The sequence below is a fragment of the Grammomys surdaster genome, unplaced genomic scaffold (assembly GCF_004785775.1).
Source record: "Grammomys surdaster isolate TR1022 unplaced genomic scaffold, NIH_TR_1.0 1164, whole genome shotgun sequence".
NCBI lineage: Eukaryota > Metazoa > Chordata > Mammalia > Rodentia > Muridae > Grammomys > Grammomys surdaster.
Window position 1 is genome coordinate 4465574 of NW_021605583.1, and position 19510 is coordinate 4485083.

Genomic DNA, 19510 nt, shown 5'->3' on the forward strand with positions numbered 1-19510 from the left:
CCTTCCTCTCACTCTCCCTTTCTTTCTTTCTTTCTTTCTTTCTTTCTTTCTTTCTTTCTTTCTTTCTCTCTCCCTTTCTCTCTCCCTTTCTCTCTCTCTCTCTCTCTCTCTCTCTCTCTCTCTCTCTTTCTTGAGACATGCTTCTCTGTTTAGGCTGTCCTGTTCCTGCTGGCCTGGAACTCACTCTGTAGACCAGGCTAGGCTGGCCACAAACCCAGGACCCAGGACTTGTCTATCTCTCTGCCTCCCAAGTGCTGGCTTACATAACGATTCTATCAAGAATTCAGAGAAATCTTAGCTAGAGACAGTGGCGTACACTTATAATCCTAGCATGAGGAGGCACAGCCAGGAGGACTGCTACAAGTTCAAGGTCCCTGCACAGTCTATATAGCAAGCTCAAGGCCAGTCTAGACTACAGTACAGAATTAAGACCCTAGTCTCAAAAAGAAAAAAAGAAAAGAATGAAAAGAAAACCCAGATCAAAACAAGAGCTGAGAGAACTTCTAATGTGCCGGGAAAGCTATGGCTCCACTTAGATTAGAAGGTAAGGAGAACTCCCTTGTGTTTCAGTGTAGGAAGCCAGCCTCCTTCACTCTTTGCCTCATAAATTCCTCTTTTGTTCTCTTCTTTTTCCAACATTTAAAAGCATTTAGTTAGTTGGGGGTGGGGGCAGGGCATGCCTTGGTGTACCCAAGAACAGCTTGTGGGGCTACTCTCTCCCTCCCCCATTCAAGCTCCAGCTCACACTGTAGAACCCCAGAGCTTACTGTGGGTACCAGCTACCAGGCTGGTCTTGAGCTTGAAGCAATCTTGTTCCCCTGACGGCCAAACGCTTCAATTTCAGATGTGGGCTACCATACCCAGGTACAAAGCCCTTTTAAAATGAAGTACTGTCTTAAAATGTCCCAAGAAAGAAATGAAAAAAACAACAAAAAACTCAATTCTGTTGTTTTTGCTTGATTTATGATCAAATAGTTTAGGCCCGCCTGCAGTACCTGGAAATCTGTCTCAATTCTCCTAGCCTTTCCTCAACAAAAAAAACCAAACTAGTTGATTTAAGAGAGTTGGTATGGTGGCACATATGTAATTCCAGAAACTGAAGCAGGAGACACTTGAATGTGAGGCAAGCTGCTTTGTTTGAGAAAAGAAAGACAAGACTGAAAAGTCCTTCATAAATCTCAAGCAGAGTCAGATCCATTAGCAGCATTCAAGCTAACTCACTTATGACAGAGATTCATTTCAGTTGGATATATAAGGCTTATTATAGAAGTTGCATATACACAGAAATTAATTAATTACAATACATAAAAGCTTTTAATGACTTGGCATTGGGAGTGGACATATTAAAACCTAAACCACCAAATCAGTTTATCTGAATTATTTTTGTGTTTTATGTTTGTAAATGATAAAATGGATTAGCAAGCTTAGGGCCATGATTTATAATAATCTATTATACTATACTATGAATGCACTACAGTATTTACATGTATAGATATATAGCTATCAGTATGTAATATTTGAATTGATTATGTCTGCATCGTGTGTGTATGTTCATCTGTCTATACTCAAGGTTTTTTTTTAAGGTCTGGCTTTTGAGCCTCAGTAGCATGTCTTGATGCTATACAATAGTGATAAACAGGGTGACTCACGAATCCGATGAAGTGAATCTTGAAGCTCTGCATAAGTAATTCTTTATTTTCTCTTTCTCTCTCTCTTTTTGTTTGTTTGTTTGGTTGGTTTGGTTTTTTGAGACAGGGTTTCTCTGTGTAACCCTGGCTGTCCTGGAACTCACTCTGTAGACCAGGCTGGCCTCGAACTCAGAAATCCGCCTGCCCCTGCCTCCCAAGTGCTGGGATTAAAGGCATGTGCCACCATTGCCCAGCTAATCCTTTATTCTCATTAATCTGAACTTCAACATTAGTATTCCCTATTCCTTATATAGTCTAGGGGTTCATAACTTATAAATTTAACAAAATACCAGGAACGTCTACCTCCCGGTGAAGGCAACCAACTACTGCAACGGAGCAATCCCAGTCCTGAGGGAGAAGCCTGCCCACTAGCCCCGCCTGAAGGAAGACACACTTAAACCATACTCAGAGGCACTCAGGAGGGTGGGGAGACCTAAAGAACTACTCCATTAATTAGCTTTAAGAAAAGGCAAGGGAGGAGGTGGAGAGTTGGCCCAGCAGTTAAGATCACTGACTGCTCTTCCAGAGGTCCTGAGCTCAATTCCCAGCAACCACACGGTGGCTCACAACCATCTGTATTGGGATCCGATGCCCTCTTCTGGTGTGTCTGAAGACAGCTACAGTGTACTCACATACATAAAATGAAATATATATATATATTAAAAAAAGAAGAAGAAGACAAGGCAAGGGAAAATTGGTATCATTTTGGGAGAGAGGATAGTTGAGACAGGGTTTCATTTATCCCAGGTTGGTCTTGAACTAGCTGTACAACAAATGATGTTAGCCTGTGCCTGAACCCTTTTTCTTCTTTTCTCCCCATTTTCCCTCCTTTGGGGTATATCACACCCAGCACTCTGAACATGCCAGACATCTCTATCCCTGAGCTATATCCATAGCCTTTTATTATCATTTTTTGAGACATGAATCTCCAGTACCACTGAGAACCCAAAGACTCAGAAATCACTGGCCCAGAAAGGCTCCTTCCTGTATGCATAGGTGTTAAATTAATGGTGGGCTATGTGCAGCCTAAGCAAAGAGCCAAAGACCACACAGCCCAGTATAACCTTAAAAGCCTATTCAAGATACCCAGGCATGGCATTAGCAAAATGGTCTTACTCGTTTGACACTGAGTAAACAGTTAGAAATAGTATACTTGCTCTTTTATGATTTTTAAGAGAAGTAATAAAAATATATGTCTGAACTCATAAGAATGAGAACCAGACTCTTGTCTAATGGGGACTTCATGAAAAAGCAGTCATATACTTTTTAAAAAAAATATTCTTTTTTGCTGCTGTTGTTTTGAGACAGAGTCTCTCTCCATAGCTCTAGCTGCCCTAGATAGAACTCACTATGTAGACCAAGCTGGCCTCCAGCTAACAGAGATCTGCCTGCTACTGCCTCCCAAGTGCTGGGATTAAAGGTATATGCCACCATGCCTAGTGACATCCTTTTATTCTTAAATTATTTTGTCATTTGTGCGTGTATGTGCATGCAAACATGACGGCCAGTGCAAGCACTTTAAAAGTCTTACACACTAAACTCCAGACATCCTTTATGTTAGAGTGATGGGGCACGTCAGTCCTTCCCAATGACAACTGTCGCTAAAGAGCCAGAGACTCTGCTGAGGAATTAGTGAAGCACGGTCTAGGATAGACTTAGGGAAGACCACACTGCATCTATGTCATCTAATGAAGTCAGCAATACTCTAAACAGATAAGCTATTGATGTCCTTGCAAAACATTCCAGATTAGAAGTGACCGGTCAGTGTCTCCATGCTTCCTTCACTTACTCTTTGATTGTTGAGAGTTCTGTAACTTTCACAAGACTGAGATTTTTTATTTGTCTTAGGTATTGGTATTATCTAGACTAGGAAGTAACCGTGTTTACCTGATGTGTTCACATGGGTTTCAATGGGAGCGAGTACGTGTCTGTTGGTTGGAAAGGGCAGCAAGACTCGCTGACCTCGCATCCTCACTGGCCTAAGTTTTATTAAATGCTGTGTCCCCTGTGGTCCCAGAGACAAAGCAATCTGAAATCTAGAGCTGGCCTTTTGGGGGGCTCAAGCACATGAGCACCCTATTACCCTCAGCTCAGTCCCCTCTCCCAGGGAAGAGGAGGCAAAGTAAGCTCAGGCTCCTGTTCCCACAGATTCTTGTCTATGTCAGAAGGTCTCAAAGCAAAATCTTCCATCCTTTTGCTGCCTCTGTGCCCCTTTCTTTTTCTATTCTAAAACCCCCAATCTCCATTTTCTAATTATCTCCCAAATGAGGTTCCTGCAATTAATAGATACCAGTACAGGAATCCCAGAGGCTGAAGAAAAGAACAGGCATCAGTGTGCACGATCTAGAGGTCTTTGTAAGATGAATGTGTGGTTGAGGAAGACATGACCCTCGCTTCTCTAATGAAAGAAAGATCTTGCTGGGCGGTGGTGGCGCACGCCTTTAATCCCAGCACTTGGGAGGCAGAGGCAGGTGGATTTCTGAGTTCGAGGCCAGCCTGGTCTACAGAGTGAGTTCCAGGCCAGCCTGGGCTATAAAGAGAAACCCTGTCTTGAAAAACAAACAAACAAACAAACAAACAAGAAAGATCTGACAAGGCAGTGCATACAAAACATATTTGTATACATACACATAGATACATATCTACATATATTTCTCAAATACTTTTGAATAAAAGAATATTGATAGTCACTTACAGAGTTCTAGTCTTAGGAGCAAGATTTAGGAGAAACGATTTTAATTTAAAAATTAATCTATGTATATGTATGTATCTCTGTGCCTGAGGAGTGTAGTGCCCTCAGAGGGCAGAAGAGGGTTTCAGATTCCCTGCAGATGGAGCTGTAAACAGCTGTAAACCAGTCAATACAAGTGTGACAACCAAACTCACGGGTCATTTGCATGCATGGTACACATCTTTTAACTTCTGGGCCAACTCTCTGATCCCTAGAAGAGAAAACTTTTTAGAGTGTTTTACTACTATTTGTATTATTTATTAAAATTAATTTACACCTGTTGTGTGCACACATGGAGGCATGAACCTATGTACTTATGGGAAGCCAAAAGAGTGATTCCCCAAAGCCAGAGAACAGGTGTGAGCCAGGTTTGTTACGTGGCTGCTGGGACCCAGACTCTGTTCCTCCTGGTTGTATGGCAGGCATTCGTAACCAATGAACCATCTCTCTCCAGTTTCCAATTTTTCAGATTTTACCTTTCAACCACTTAGCACGTATCAGAGTTACTTAGTGCCTTCTACATGAGTGTTACATGTCATCCCAGGGACACAGCAAAAGTTAGGTTCCATTATAACCTGAATTTAGGTCCCGACGGTCTTCTCTGGCTCTCCACTTCCTGGCCTGTCAGCCTGGAAGACGTGAAGGGTGACCCAAATAAAGTGTTGGGTCAGGGATAGGGAATGGACTGACGGATGAATGCAGCATAAGGACTCTCAGGGACAACCGGGCAGTCCGATCACAGCACAGAGCAGCCGTTCGCAGAAACCCAAGGTTGTCACCCTCTGAACTCTCTTATGCATTGCAAAAAGTCAGTGTGCTTGCCCACAGAGTGTTTTGACTCTTAATAAACCTCACTCCCTCAATCTCACTACCCCGAGGCCTGAGCTTTCCACTGTCTCTTAAGCCCATGCACTCTGGGAACCCTTCCCAAAGGGCTGGCTTTTCTGTAGCTACCCTGAAGGTCCTTGCTGTCTCCTGACTGCCAACTAAAACAATACCACAGAGTGGAAACAGTCTCGTGGAGCCCATTCTGGGAGTGGACATTTAAGGGGAAACCTTCCAACTTCCTTTGGTTAAAGAAAATAAGTTTCCACAATTTTCAAAACATTCTCATAATGTTTGAAACTTGAAAGCCCTTTTCTTTATGGAGTAAGTCAGCTAGGTTTAACTGTTTTCTAGACTTGTTTTTAAAAAATTTTTTTAAAACATACACATCTCACTGCTTAATCTTTGGGAATAAGACTTAAATCTTGTCTTCCAAACAGCAGTGTACTTACTGACCATTAAACAAGAACATACCATTTACTGTTGACGGCTAAACATAATTTCCATTGCAAACAATTATTGGATGTGAAGTTCCCTCTCCATGGCTCAGCTACCCCACTGCTAACCCGTCCTGAAAATTCTCTGCTCTTCCTGGTTTTGCCCTTTCCTATCTTCCCGTGTCTGTGACCACCAACCTCATGTCTTAACTCTCTGCAGTATTTGAACAGGTCCTATCGACTTCTGGCCTTTCTTTCTCCCCAAATCTTTTTTTTTTCTATAGTGAAGCTACTTTATTATGTCTTGATAGTCAAGCAATTTCACAGTTTAGTGAAGATAAAAAAAAAAAAAAAACGATTTCTTACACATGGCTCCCACACCATTTTTACAAAATGTACTGCCCATGAGCACATGCGTCCATGTGTGCTATGGCACATGCAGGGCTCAGAACTTTGGGCGCCAGTTCTACCTGGTTATGAGGCAGAGTCTCTCTTGATTCTGCTATGCTGTGACCTCCCGTCTAGCTGACCTACCAGCTTTCCAGTGATTCTCGTGGCTTTGCCTCCCATCTCACCATATAAGCCTCAGGATCAAAGACAGGGCCCATCCCATAGCTGTCTGCAAATGTGCCATGACATTCTACTAGACTTGGGCCTCAGCTTCCTAGGAGAACCAAAATAAAATCCCACATCTTGGAGTGCAACTGGCCCTGGCCATTCCTGTCACCTTAACTCCGTCCACTCTCCCTTTTTGGCTCTGGCCATGCTGGCCTCCTCCCTTAGACTTGCCTCTTCTCTCTCTGGCTTTGCATTATCTTCCTTCAGCTTGGAAGGCCAGATCTTTCTTCTATTAAGAATTGTGTGTCTCTCCTCATCAGAATGATATCGAAAGGGACAGTTTCCCCTGCTGCTGCATCCCCAGGACCTCAACCAGTGACCACACAGTAGGCAGTGTATCCAAACTTGCTGATGCAGCCTCTGCAAGTCTCTCCTCTACACGGTTGATCCCACAGTCCTTCGAGCTTGACCTCAGATGTCACGTCTTGAGGAAGGCGTTTGTCTTTATGAGCATTAGCATGAAGTCTGGATCAGGAAACTGGACCTAAGGGTCTAACATGGTGAAATGAAGGCTCCTGCAGCCTGAGGCACCACAATGAGGGCCTATGGCAGAGGAAAGAACACAGACTGCCCTCTGGGAAAGGAGACCTGCTCCTCAGACTCCTCTCTTGGGAACAGTCAATGCTTGATCATTTGCCCTGCAGATCCATGTTCCCCAGGTCCCCCTCATGCACTTCTCCATGCTTTTCTACTTCTCCGTGCCTGCACTAGGGTCTCGGCTGTGCAAATCTCCCCACGGTTCTTGTTTTTTCTGCCCACTTCTCCAGCAGGGTCCTGAGGTCAAATGTTCTGGAAGCTGAGCTGCAGGACCTTAAAGCAGTGGACGGTAGGGTGAGTCCTCTATCCAACTAGGACTAGGTGTTCCCCCACGGTACTCCTCCTCTGCTTCAGGGGTCTGGCAAGCTGTTCTAGTTCTTTCTGCAGGATTTTCATGTCCTGGGCTGGATTCCACCTTTTCTAACTTCATAGCTCTGAGGTGGACAGTACAGGGCCCAGGGAAGCGATCCTCTGAGTTGCTCCCCATTCTAGCTCCTGCATGGCACACAGGCCTCAATCTCCAGGCCAACTTAGGGTATTAGGCCCAGTCCAATTTGAGGCCCACAATATGTAATTCCTCCACAGAACTCACATGTCTGGGGATATGGAAAGATACGAATACCTCTAAACCTGGCCCAACCTCTAGTCCAATTCCAGGCCCACTTGGAAGGCCTTGGAAGCTTAGCCATGTCTGAGGGTATGCACCGTCTGGCTCCAGCCCTCCTGACCCCATCACTCCCACCTAGTAGGGATGAAAAGGCAAAGTCTAAAGTTAGGTGTCTGGCCATAGAGAAGAATAGGTACCTCAGGCTGGGGTCTGATTACTGAGGTTCTTGTACACAATAGGTGTGTGCTAACAAGGTGGGGTGAGGCAACAAACAGAGTGTGATCCTGTACATTTCCAGTAAGCTGGGATTTTATACACTAAAGTGTGTTCTTCAGCCTATGGAAGTATATGGTGATTATACTGTTTCATTAATGGGTCGGAACATATCTTTGTCACATGATCTATATTAGCTGAAGAGATTAAACACTATCAGCCAGGGATGATCCCCGGCCACGTGCTATGGACTGAAAGTTAGGCTGCGCTCCCTTCCTCTATCTGCTTATTATAGAATTGCACACATGTGAAACACGGACACGGAAGGGTTAAAAGCTAAGCACCCCCTCCTTTCCCCAGCAGTGGGTACAAGAAGTGGTCTGCATGGACTCGGGTCATAAATCCATCTTGGAAGTTAAAACCACTGGAAGATAAAATGGTTCTCAAGTTTTTGGAACACACTGTATTTACATACACAAAGGCATTCAGTGGTACATGGGACCGGCCCTATGCGGAACCACTCTGGTATTATCCAACAGCCAGTGCTCTCAAAGTCTGCGGCCCTAGCGGACCTCGGGTCCTTTCGGAGAGGAGTCCCTTTTCCTGTTCTGTTTGCTGCTGAGCCACCTGAACAAGGAACCTTTGGAGACAACTGCTGAGGCCCCAGCTGACCCAGCAGATCCTTAGCTCCAGATCCTGCAACTTTGTCTGCAAATGCTGGAGCCTCACTCACAACAAACCCCCTCTGAAGAGATTCTCCAGAAAACAACTTTGTTAATGCCATTAACAAGAACTTCTAAATTCTACAACCAGGAAGAAAAACCCAACTATGTAGTGAATTTTCCTTTTCTCTAGAAATAGATAAAGGAAAATGAATAGACATAAAAAACTGTAAAGTATAGAATTACAGCTGACTCTGTCTACCCTCATGCCAAGGGCTAGCACTAGACTAACATGGACAGGTAGGATAGCTATGTAGTAAGCTAACTGTAGTATCAACTACTAAACATATATTGCACATTAAGTCCCTCAAAAAGTAAATATAATAAAAACAAAACCAGAACTTACTCACCTTCCACAGTGAACACAATTTACTTGAGATAGGATCCTATTCTGTAGTCTTGGCTGGCCTGAAATTCATTATGTGGCTAAGGGTAACCTTGAATTCACAGCAATCCTCCTGCCTCTGTGTTCAAGTACAATGGTTACCGATATGAATAACCTGGGTGTGGTGGAGCCCAGAAGGCAGAGGCAGGCAGGCCTGGTCAACATACGGTTCCAGGCCAGCCAGGACCATACAATGAGACCCTGCCCCCAACTTTTTTTCCTTTACAACTATTTATTTGTTGGGGAGGGCAACACATGTATAGTGTGTGCATGGAGATCAGAGGACAGCTAACTTGACAGGGTCAATTTCCTCCTTCCAACGAGTGAGTGCTGGGGATGGAATGCAGGTCATCAGACCTGGCAGCAAATACCGCTAGTAGCCAAGCTACTAGAATGCTTTTCAAACAAAACCACTTGGATAAATAATTGGCATAAAAATGTTAATTGCTTACATTTCATAATTAAAATTTTTATTAGTTTCAAAATAAGTTGTTCCTTAATACACATAATTTAAAGATGAGGGACTAAAGACTGAGGATCTTTTTCTGGTGGTACCAAGATTGAACTCAGAACCTAATTAATACTAGGTAAGTGTTCTGCAGCAGAGTGCGCCCACCACTTTCATTTTTTGAGATAGGGTCTCAAAAAGTTGCTCAGGCTGGCCTCAAAGTTAAAATTCTCCTACTTTAGCCTCACTAATGGCTAAGATACGGTGTGCCAGAACTAATAACATCTGTGGTTTGTTTTATTAGCACTCTTTTTCCCCCAGGCAGAGATGGTGGTGTATGCCTGCCTATAATATAACCTATCTAGAGACTGAAATAGGAGGCTCTTGAGTTGGAGGCCAGCCTGAGCTATATAAGAAGACTTTCTTACACACATACACACACACGCACACACACACACACACACACACACACACAGAGAGAGAGAGAGAGAGAGAGAGAGAGAGAGAGAGAGAGAGAGAGAGAGCTCATTTTCTCTCTTGTAAATATATGTCTTTCAGATACAGTGACTTCTTCCTAAGGTTTCTAATATGGTATCAAAAATGACCACTGACGAGAGCGGGGCTCTAATAGTCGCTTTAAACTCTTAGAAATAAGGTTGATTTCATTGCTTATCCCCCAGTCCACTCGGCACTTAGTCGTGTTCTGCTTGGACTCCAGTAAAGGCATTTCTCCTGGTGATCCATTACGTTAGAGGACGATACACCAAGTTCGAATGAGAATTCCATCTAACACATGTGCAAACACCCCAGACTCAAGCGATGACTGAGAAACCACATAGCGAGGAAATGCAACAGAAAGCGTGCATGATCAACACTGGGCACTGCAGCAGACCGTGGACTACAGTCCCAGTTTAGTCTTTATTTTGCTTTGAAAACAAATACTAAAAACATAAACACTTAAAACGAACTTTAAAACTGTACCAGAGTCTTATGTGCTAGAACACAGAGGACATACGGGCTGGCTGGCTGCCAGCGCCCTGGTAGCTTTCACTGGCACACCAGCAAGTAGACTGTTACTGTGGGTGCTTGGATTTGTTTTAATTACTTATAAAAAATTTTTTTAAATCACCTTCCACTAATATTTCAGTTTCAATTATCAATGACCTTTGCTTTTATTGTTGGTTTCTCCAGAAAAAAATTGACACAGGAATTTTACTTAACTTAATCAGAATGACCCTAAAGTGAAAATCATGACCCAAGCATCAAAACACAACACAAGAAAAACACTTTAAAATTAGGTTATATAAGAGAATAAAACTATAAAATATAAAGAGGGGTTTTCTTTAATCGACTCAATAACGCAATGGCTCTGGGACGGGCTCGTGTCCTCCGAGCACATCTGTGTGCTGCCACGCGTCCCCATCCTCGTGAGTGTCAAAGGAGCTTTCTGTGGAAGTGACCATGGTAACACTCGGAACCTGCAGAGGGAGGCTTGGATTATCCAGGAGGACCTGATGTAACGACACGGCTCCTACAGTACCAGGAATCAGGAGGGACACAGTCATCCCAATGGAACCATGAGGCTCATGGAGTGTCATAAAGATGGAGCTGACGCCATGAAAGGCAGGTTCCCTCCACAAGGTAAAAAAGGCAAGAACCTGGGCTTTTTTTTCCCTTAGGTCCTCCAGGAACCAGGCCTGCTAACGGGATGGTTTGTGCTGCTGACCTCCAGAGCTGACTTAGAACATCATTGTACTTGCAGCCATGGAGTTTGTGTTAATTTGTTTCACTGACAGGAAGAAGCTAAGAGGCCTGTTGGAATGCACTTTTTACAAGATGGGGTCTTGCAACGCATCCAGGCTGCCTTCAAGTCGAGATTCTCCCCTCAGTCTCCTGTGTCACACGTCTGAGCACTGAGAGCTTCAGTGTATACTGTTTACAATTAATTTCATTGAAGCTACAAAAAAAAAAAAACTTACAAAAGAGGGTTTGACATTGCCAGGTCTTTCCACATTACCTAATTCTATGGGAACAGCCACAACTGACATGGAGACAAAGGAAAATCATGGTTTCATGCTAAGTAATGTCCTTTGACAGGCTAAGGCAGGATGAGTCAGAGTGCCTGGCTTAGTCTCAAGCCAAAAAGAAAACCTTTGACTCTTGCCTGCTGTGTCATGCCAAGGCTCAACACAGTGAAAGACTATGTGAGCTTCAGAACACAAGTACAGCAGTCAGTCTGAGATCAGGGTGGAAACAAGAGCATTGACAGAAAAGGGGATAGGTCTGCCCCTAAGAGACAGAAGCACACAGCTGGCTTGCTCAGGTACTTTGACCTGGAATAAGATACAAATCTGAACTCTCAACTCCTGCCCTGCTTACAGGGAAATCTGAGAACAGCTTTTGACTCCTTGGCTTTGAAAAGCAGTTATAGTCAAACAATACTTTAATTTTCAGCATGAACTAGTTTATTTTCCTCTGAGAGATAAGGGGCATACAATGTATTATTAGAAACTGTCAAAGAACAACAACAAAAAAAACCCAATTTTCTATTTATAGTTGCTATACACTCTCTGTCTGCTCATCAGTAGGAGATGGACTTGTATCTGTCAGGCAAATGCTGACAGGTCAGAGCAACAAGTGTAAGCCAGGAAGGAAGAAACGTACAAGTTAGCCTGGCAGAGTGGTGGAAGATGATAAGGGGATGAACTGAAATTAAAAAAAAAGAGCTGAAAACTGGCTGAGTAGCTCACTCAGTGGATTGTGAGAGCCGGAAGCACGTATCTACGTCTGTAGGAGAAGAAAACACGCAGAACAAGCTGAGTACCTCCTAAGCCCACCTTTTCTCATCCTGAGAGATAAGGCAGCTTTAAATCAACATTACGTTATGCCCATAAAGCACAGCCTGTGGAGTGAGCAAGGGTGGTGTCTGTGCTGGCCCAAACCAGACTTGGCAGGAGAAGCTGAGAGCATCACTTCAGCGGGTTTTCCTTCCTACTTTAAAAAGTATTTTACTCCTCATTATTTACAAAGGATTTATCAAAGTAATAGAATTTGAAATACTACCTCTTCCTTTTTTTCCTAAAGAGTTAGCTCCTGCTAATACTATATTTTTAAATGTGCTTTGGAAGTTTATTAATTTTCAGGTTATGAAAACAAAGTCTGGAGTGGGGGTGTAGCTCAGTGAGGGGAGTGTCCTCAGCATGAACAAGCCCCCAGCTCTAAGTTTTTAAAAAAGACTAAACAGTTTCTACTTTAACCATGACTCCTGTCTTCAGCACATACATTCACACACACACACACACACACACACACACACACACACACACACACACCTCACCTGCTATTTTGATATTCAGATTGGCGTCCAGAAGCAAATTTTCGGCTTTTAAATCACGATGAACGATATTCCGACAGTGACAAAAATACACAGCTGTGACGATCTGTTTGAACTTCCGCCGAGCCTCCTTCTCTGCCATTCTTCCATGGGCCACCAAATGGTCTGTGGTGAACAAGAGCAGAGTCAGTAGCTACCCCAGATGCTGGCAGAGCCCCACAAGCAGCTTAAGGAGGCAAGTGAGTATCCATCAGACAATAGAGTTAAAAAGTGAACAGAGGGGCTTGAGATGGCTCAGCAGTACACATGGTGGCTCAGAGACTTTTGTAATCCAACTCTAGATCTGAGGACTTCCTCTGGCCTTCACAGGTACCAGGTATACATGTGGTGAATGTACATACTTGCAGGTGAAACATTTATTTACATACGGACATCTAAAACAAACCAACAAAACCTGGACAGAGCTGAAGAGGAACAATGCACACTCCTGCACACATCCATAAAGCTCGCTAGCACTAGAGCCCAAACTACTTTCAGCCTGAGCCCTTTGTGACGATGAGGCTGCATATGAGTAATAATTGCTGCCTGGCAGTGGTGGCATATACCCTTAGTGCCAGCATTTGGGAGGCAGAAGAACTCGAATCTCTGACTTCAAGACCAGTCTGGTCTAAAGAGCGAGTTCCAGTACAGCCAGGGCTACACAGAGAAACCCTGTCTTGAACCACCTCCTTCCCACACAAAACCACACACAAACAAAGAGTCCATGTTGGAAAAGTGTGCTCAGGGATTAATGCTACTTTTCCAGAATTCTAACACTGAACGCCTTCTCATTCAACTGTCCCTGCAAAAGATGACATGTGCATAAGCAGACACACATGGAGATAAGCATCAGAAGCATTTCCTGTGTTTGAAGAGTGTGTCAAAAAGCAGAGTCTTAGCAACCAATCTTCTCAGACCAGAGCAGACACCACACAGTGCAAGACTGCCCTTACACTCAGTTCTGTCCGTCCTAGCTTCTCTTACTTTATAAAGTGCTATAATCCGACACAAAAAACATACTTGAGTCACTTACCACGGCACACACATCTTTATATCTGTATCTGCTCTTCTTAGAACAAAAATATTAATTTTTACAGGTAATATGAAGTTCCTACCAAGAAGAATGATCAATAGACAAGTGGCTAGAATAGAGGTCAAAGCCCCCCCCCCCCCAAAAAAAAGCCCTCATCATGTAACAGACTCTATAATATTAGAGATCAGGCTACCCTCAAGACTGAAAAACCAAGTTTGTCGTTCCATAGTCATTATAGCAAGTTTTCAAAGAACATTCCTAGAATCTTAGAGTAAGGTACTAGGTTTACATTGAGCCAGCATCATTAATACCCTTAACCCTACATCATGACAGCTGAAGAGATTATAAATGCCAGCCTTGGGACAAGAGATGGCTCGGCAGTGGAGAGTGTATACTAGCTGGGTGGAGTAGTGCAGACCTTTAATCCCAGTAAGTGGGAGGCAGAGGCAGGCGGATCTCTGTGAGTTTAAGGCTAGTCTGGTCTACAGAGTGAGTTCCAGGATAGCCAGGGCTACACAGAGGAACCCTGTCTTGAAAGACCAAACACACACACACACACACACACACACACACACACACACAGAGAGAGAGAGGGGGGGAGGGAGAGAGAGAGACAGAGAGACAGAGACAGACAGAGAGAGACAGAGACAGAGAGGGAGCAAGACTGGGAGGGAGAAGAAAAGACATAGCATGTTCTGTTGGAAACATCCAATAACCTTCTGTGAAAAGTCCTTTAACCAAAAGATCTAGCAGAAAAAGGTCTTGTTTGCCATCAGAAAATGTTATCATATGGTCCTGAGATAAGGAAGTGATTAATTAAAATTAAGCAATATGAATGCAGATGACTGCTTATTAATGGTTCACTGAAATCACTCAATTATTTTGGTGACACCTCACCCACAGGACTAATGATAGTTATCTTTCTTGAAACTTGTAAGAAAACAGAATCTAGGGTAAAGTGTTACCACTAGAGATAACTGCAAAGATACAGAGAAAGACAGCCAAGAACCAGGGAGAAGGGCAAAGCAAGGCAACCAGAGGGAAATCCATTTACATGACAGATTTTTTAAAGTATAAATTGCATTTTGAAAGCAAGGGACACGATTCTAGAGTGTAAACACTATGCATACCTACAGACACACAGAAGATACACACACACACACACACACACACACACACACACACACACACACACACTATTACATGTATATAACTACTAAGAAAGATCAGTCAAGCCAGGTGTGACAAACCTATCATCCTAGGACTTGGGAGGCTGAGGCAGGGGCCATCTTGTTTGAGGCCAGCTTTGGGCCACCTAGGAAGAGACTGTTTGAAATCACTAAAAATAGACAAAGCAAACAACCCTTAAAAGACCTGTTATAATGTTTTGTTTCCTATACACACGATCTTTAAAGTGGTTCCCTTAAAAACAAAACCAAACACAAACAAAAAACCCAACACAGTTACTTGCAACTTAATAGGAAAAAAGTGAAGAGGAGACAAGGCTCTAGGCGAGAGGTAAGAGGCGGCTTCCCACAGAGGGCAGAATGGAATGCAGAGTCTATGCCCAGCATACTTAGGCTGCTGGTGAGATCCACGGGAGAGTGCGATCTCTGAATAGAAAGTCCCTGACTGAAGACAGCCAACGTAACACAAGCCACTTGGGAACTGGACATCCACCAGGACACTGGATTTTAAGGGATCCCTCTCTAACAGTACCTGTTCCCTGACCCCCATTCCCTTAAGAGGGGCCTAATTATTCTAATAATATGTTTTAGTTGCTAAACTTGGCCTAATTAAAGAGCTTTGAGGAGACTGCTCTTCTTGAGAAACATAAGAATAAGCTCTTCTGAAGGGTTACCATCAGAAGCTCACTGGGCCATGCCACCCACTAATTAAAATGCCCAAGAGACATTCATCTGGCAGTAAACACTAATTACCAAAACACATCAAAGCTTCTCAAACATGACAGAATGATTAATTTTGTGATTTCCAAAATAAGAGATTTTCTTTCATTAAAAAAAAACTTCTTTATAAATGTCTAAGTACCTTATTTTTCTAAAATAATTGGAAAGTTCTCAAAATTGTTATAGCGTTCAGGCTGGTGGAGTGCAGCCTAGTTCTGTTTTATCTCTACGCTGACACATTGGCTGTCCTTGGATAAAACATTTATACTGCCAACAGCCCCACCTCCCGCTCTGTTAAATGGAAGTCAACTGTCACAAATGAGGACCAACAAAAAGCTCCTGCATTTGGGGATAAGCCTGTACTTTTAGGAGTTACCATATACAACAAATCTTGAATTTTCGACATTTAAAAACATTTATTACAGGTTCACTCAGCACCATGCAGGGCATAATTAAGAATTTTGTTAAGTTCCAAGCTCTCCAACAGCTGCCTGTGCTGCACAGACCCCTTCTCACTGCTGGGGCCCTGGTGGAAGGCACTGGGCAGCGTTCTGGGTAGACTGGGATCCTAGTATCACCCAGAACTGCAACTACAGACATCCACACACTACTTCTGTAGCTATGGGTAGAGTGGTGGCTGTCCCGTAAGTAGCTCAGGCACGGCGGCTTTCCCCCCAGTTCAGCACTTGCTTCCGCTGCTCTTCCATGATGCTCCCTGCTCCTGACTTCCAGCTCTGTCTGATGGGCTTAGGCACGCTCGCACCTTAGCCTCAGCTTGTATTTTCATCTGCTGGACTCCCCCCACCCATAGTTTGCTCTCAGTCTAAGATCAGGTGGGTGTGCCAGGAAACCAACAGCCTGCAGTTTCAGTCCCTGTAGAAACCTGCCTTTCAGTGGTCTGCTGACAAACGGTTGCTTTATGTTCCTACAGACTCAGGAGGCAGGAAGCAAATATCCAGCTGGGATATTTAACCTCTGATGGAGAAATCCAGAGTAGTAGTCAGCCTACACAGATGCAGTCAGGATCTGAATCAACAGTGGGGCACTTTCACACAGCGGATTCTGAATCCACTCAACAGTCAAAGAATAACGGTCTGAATTTCATCAGGATTCCAGCTATAAGTAACTTCCTCCAGGTCATTTGGTGAGCTAGCTCTCCTGTGTCTTGGCTACCAACACCAGCCCTGATTGATAGAACGAGTCTCAACTGTCCTCAGGACCTTAGCTTCTGATCATCTTGCCCTTCCTTCCCCTAGGCTGGCATCAAGGAGACACCTGCTATGTACAGTCTGTCACACAGATCCTAACCCTAACCTTATTATTGAAAGGTGGTGCTGATTTAAGTTTTCTTGAACTGCAACGTGGCTCCAGGAAGCTACAACAGATTACAAAGTGAGTCTCCATTTACTTCCCTGTTAAGTTCTATCAAAAGTGGGGCAGAGATTCTCTTCCCCGCTCACCAGTCATCACAGGTCACTTGCCACGGATACTCAGGTGCTCCCCCGTGAAGTTTTTCAAACATGAGTGGCACTCTCAAACTCACACACCCTCCAAGCGTGACAGAATAATGAATGGAGTCTGTGGTTCCAAACCACTACAGCACTAGCACACAGACTTGCCTCAGAATTCACTCTCACTTTGTCCCAGTCTACTGGGGCACGAGGTGGAGGTGGGATACACTGTGGTGTACTCAGGTTCCAGCTTTTCAAAGAGCGAAACACACAGGCCAGTCTTTGCTCGCCTAGACCAGCCTCACTGGAGTCTTAGAGGTATGCCACTAATAGAACAGAGGAAGGGAGCTAACCTTTCTTAAAATAAGTCACTTTTCCACTCTGTGCAGACTGTCTCCATTCTTCAGAGCTGATGGAAAGCACTGCAGGTCAAGCAATGGGCGAAAGAAACTGTTTCCTGAGATGAAAGGTGAACACAGCCTGTGCTGGTCTCGTGTGGTGGCCTGAAACCTGGTCTGCCCTTCCAAACTAACTATAGCCAGCAACCCTTTACTGTGCCACTTGGTTCTATCATTTGTTCTTCCGACACCCATAGAAACAACTTCCTGTTTATCAAACAAATGCTTCTTTCCAAAAGAGCCAGGGTGAGGCCAGAATAACTCAAACTGCCCGCCAGCAGGTTAAGGAGAGCGCTCCCTTTGCTCTCCCATTGTCCTCTGACGTGAAGGCCAGGGTGCAGCAGGGTGGAGGAAGCAGGCTTGCTGCTCTGTTTCCTGGCAGAAACACACAGCGGGCTTCTGGGCGTGCTGGGGTGCTTCTTACAGTCTGTCCAGCTTCCCAGGGGTCTGCGTTACCTGTTTCTTCTCCCAGACTCACCGTTCAACACATCAACACAATCTATGAACTCCACTCCCAAAAGTTCCCAGAAGCCAGCACCCTGCTTTCCACCCTGTCTAGCATCACCAATTGGGGTGAACAGCCCCCAGATTATTGAGATCTCTTGATACCACTCCTAAGTATTATCCCCAATTTTGCCTAAGGCTTCCTGCATCTGTTCTCTAGACAGTCACAAGGTACTAAGAAGAGAATACCATTAGGTCCCCTGTACCTTCACTATCTCCCTCAATGGCTACAGAACAGAAGCAAAGCCCAGAATCTGACATGGGTATGATCCGTATATAGTTCTGTGTTGTTTTATCACACATGCAGATACACAGCATTCTCACTGTGGCTGGATGCAGAACAACTGCTAGCTATTCTTTCTGAGGAGTTAGTCCTTGATGAGAATGTTTGCACATGTCCACACAAGTAAGCCTGTCTTACTTAACTCCTGGCTCCAGAAGATACAACGATATTCTACTACCCCACAGTTCTCCCTGGACCACTCTGTCATGTTCAAAAACAGAAACAGCTCTTGCCTTAGGCCTTCTGTTCTCTCCTGATTCTCCCAGCAACGTGTGAACTTTGATAGCGTTACAGCCTTCTCCCTGAGTCCTCCCTTGACTGCCCTTTGATTTTATCTTACGTGTGGGTGTTTTATTGGCATGCTTATCTGTGTATCACGTGTGTGCCTGGTGACCACAGAAGCCAGAAGAGGGCGTCAGATCCCCTGGAACTAGAGTCACAGAAGGTTATGAGAAACCACATGTATGGTAAGAATTGAACTCTGGTCCCCCTTCAAGAGCAGCAGCTGCTGTTAACGACTGAGCCCACAACTCTCCACTGCTCCCCCGGCCCCAGATTTTTCACAATTAATCATCTTCTGACTAATTACATATCTGTGCAGTTTGCATGTTGTTTGTCTCTCCTACTAACAAGTGTCAACAGGGAGCTCTGTGTGTTTGTCACTCCCTCTTGCACTTGTACCCTTGCTGGCACATGTGAAGCGCTTGGCATGTGTCTACTGTTCAGAGGACAGTGAATAGGAATGTGACCAGTACAACTGTACTAGTGCTCTCCATCTGTGGACGCAGGATCCACTAACACAGAGTTCTGACTACATTCTTTTTTTAACTCACTTTGCCACTAAGTGGGGTTTGTAAACTAAGGGCATTTTATGTTCTTTTTAAGTGCTAGCCTTTGGATACCAAGCCCATTTACATGAATACAGAAAGAATGACTGATTTTGACAGGGATCCTTAAAAAGGATCTCTAAAGCATAAGGCCTGGAGGCTTGTGATAAGGTACCTCCTATCCCAAAAGTCTTGTAATGAACTGTTAATTGTGGTTTCCTGCAGGAGCAACAGATGTCTCTCATCCTGCCCCAGTATGTCAGCAGAGGTCGGCTAGTCTGAGTGATACCTCTATTCTTGAGTTCCTACAAGGTAGAAAAAAAAAATCATGCAGTGTGCTTCTGTTTGTGTAGGAGGAACAGAAAAGCAATGTCAAATGAGTAATGTTAATTTAACATTAAATAAATGTTAAATAAATATGACTGCTTACCGAGGCAGAATTTATCCTTCTCCTAGTGTACTCTCCTTTAGATAGCGACTGTTCAGTTCTAAATCCAAGACAGAGAATATTCAAGAAAAGGAG

At 44.0% G+C, this 19510-nt stretch overlaps 1 protein-coding gene across 1 annotated transcript in view; it reads right to left on the bottom strand.

The window, feature by feature from the left end:
• The window catches only part of Sik3 (SIK family kinase 3), a 213389-nt gene that overhangs the window by 63580 nt on the left and 130299 nt on the right, over positions 1-19510 (bottom strand). The window contains exon 4 of the mRNA XM_028783636.1: positions 12549-12710. Coding sequence (XP_028639469.1) covers positions 12549-12710 — 162 coding nt within the window. The remainder of the gene's footprint in view (positions 1-12548; positions 12711-19510) is intronic.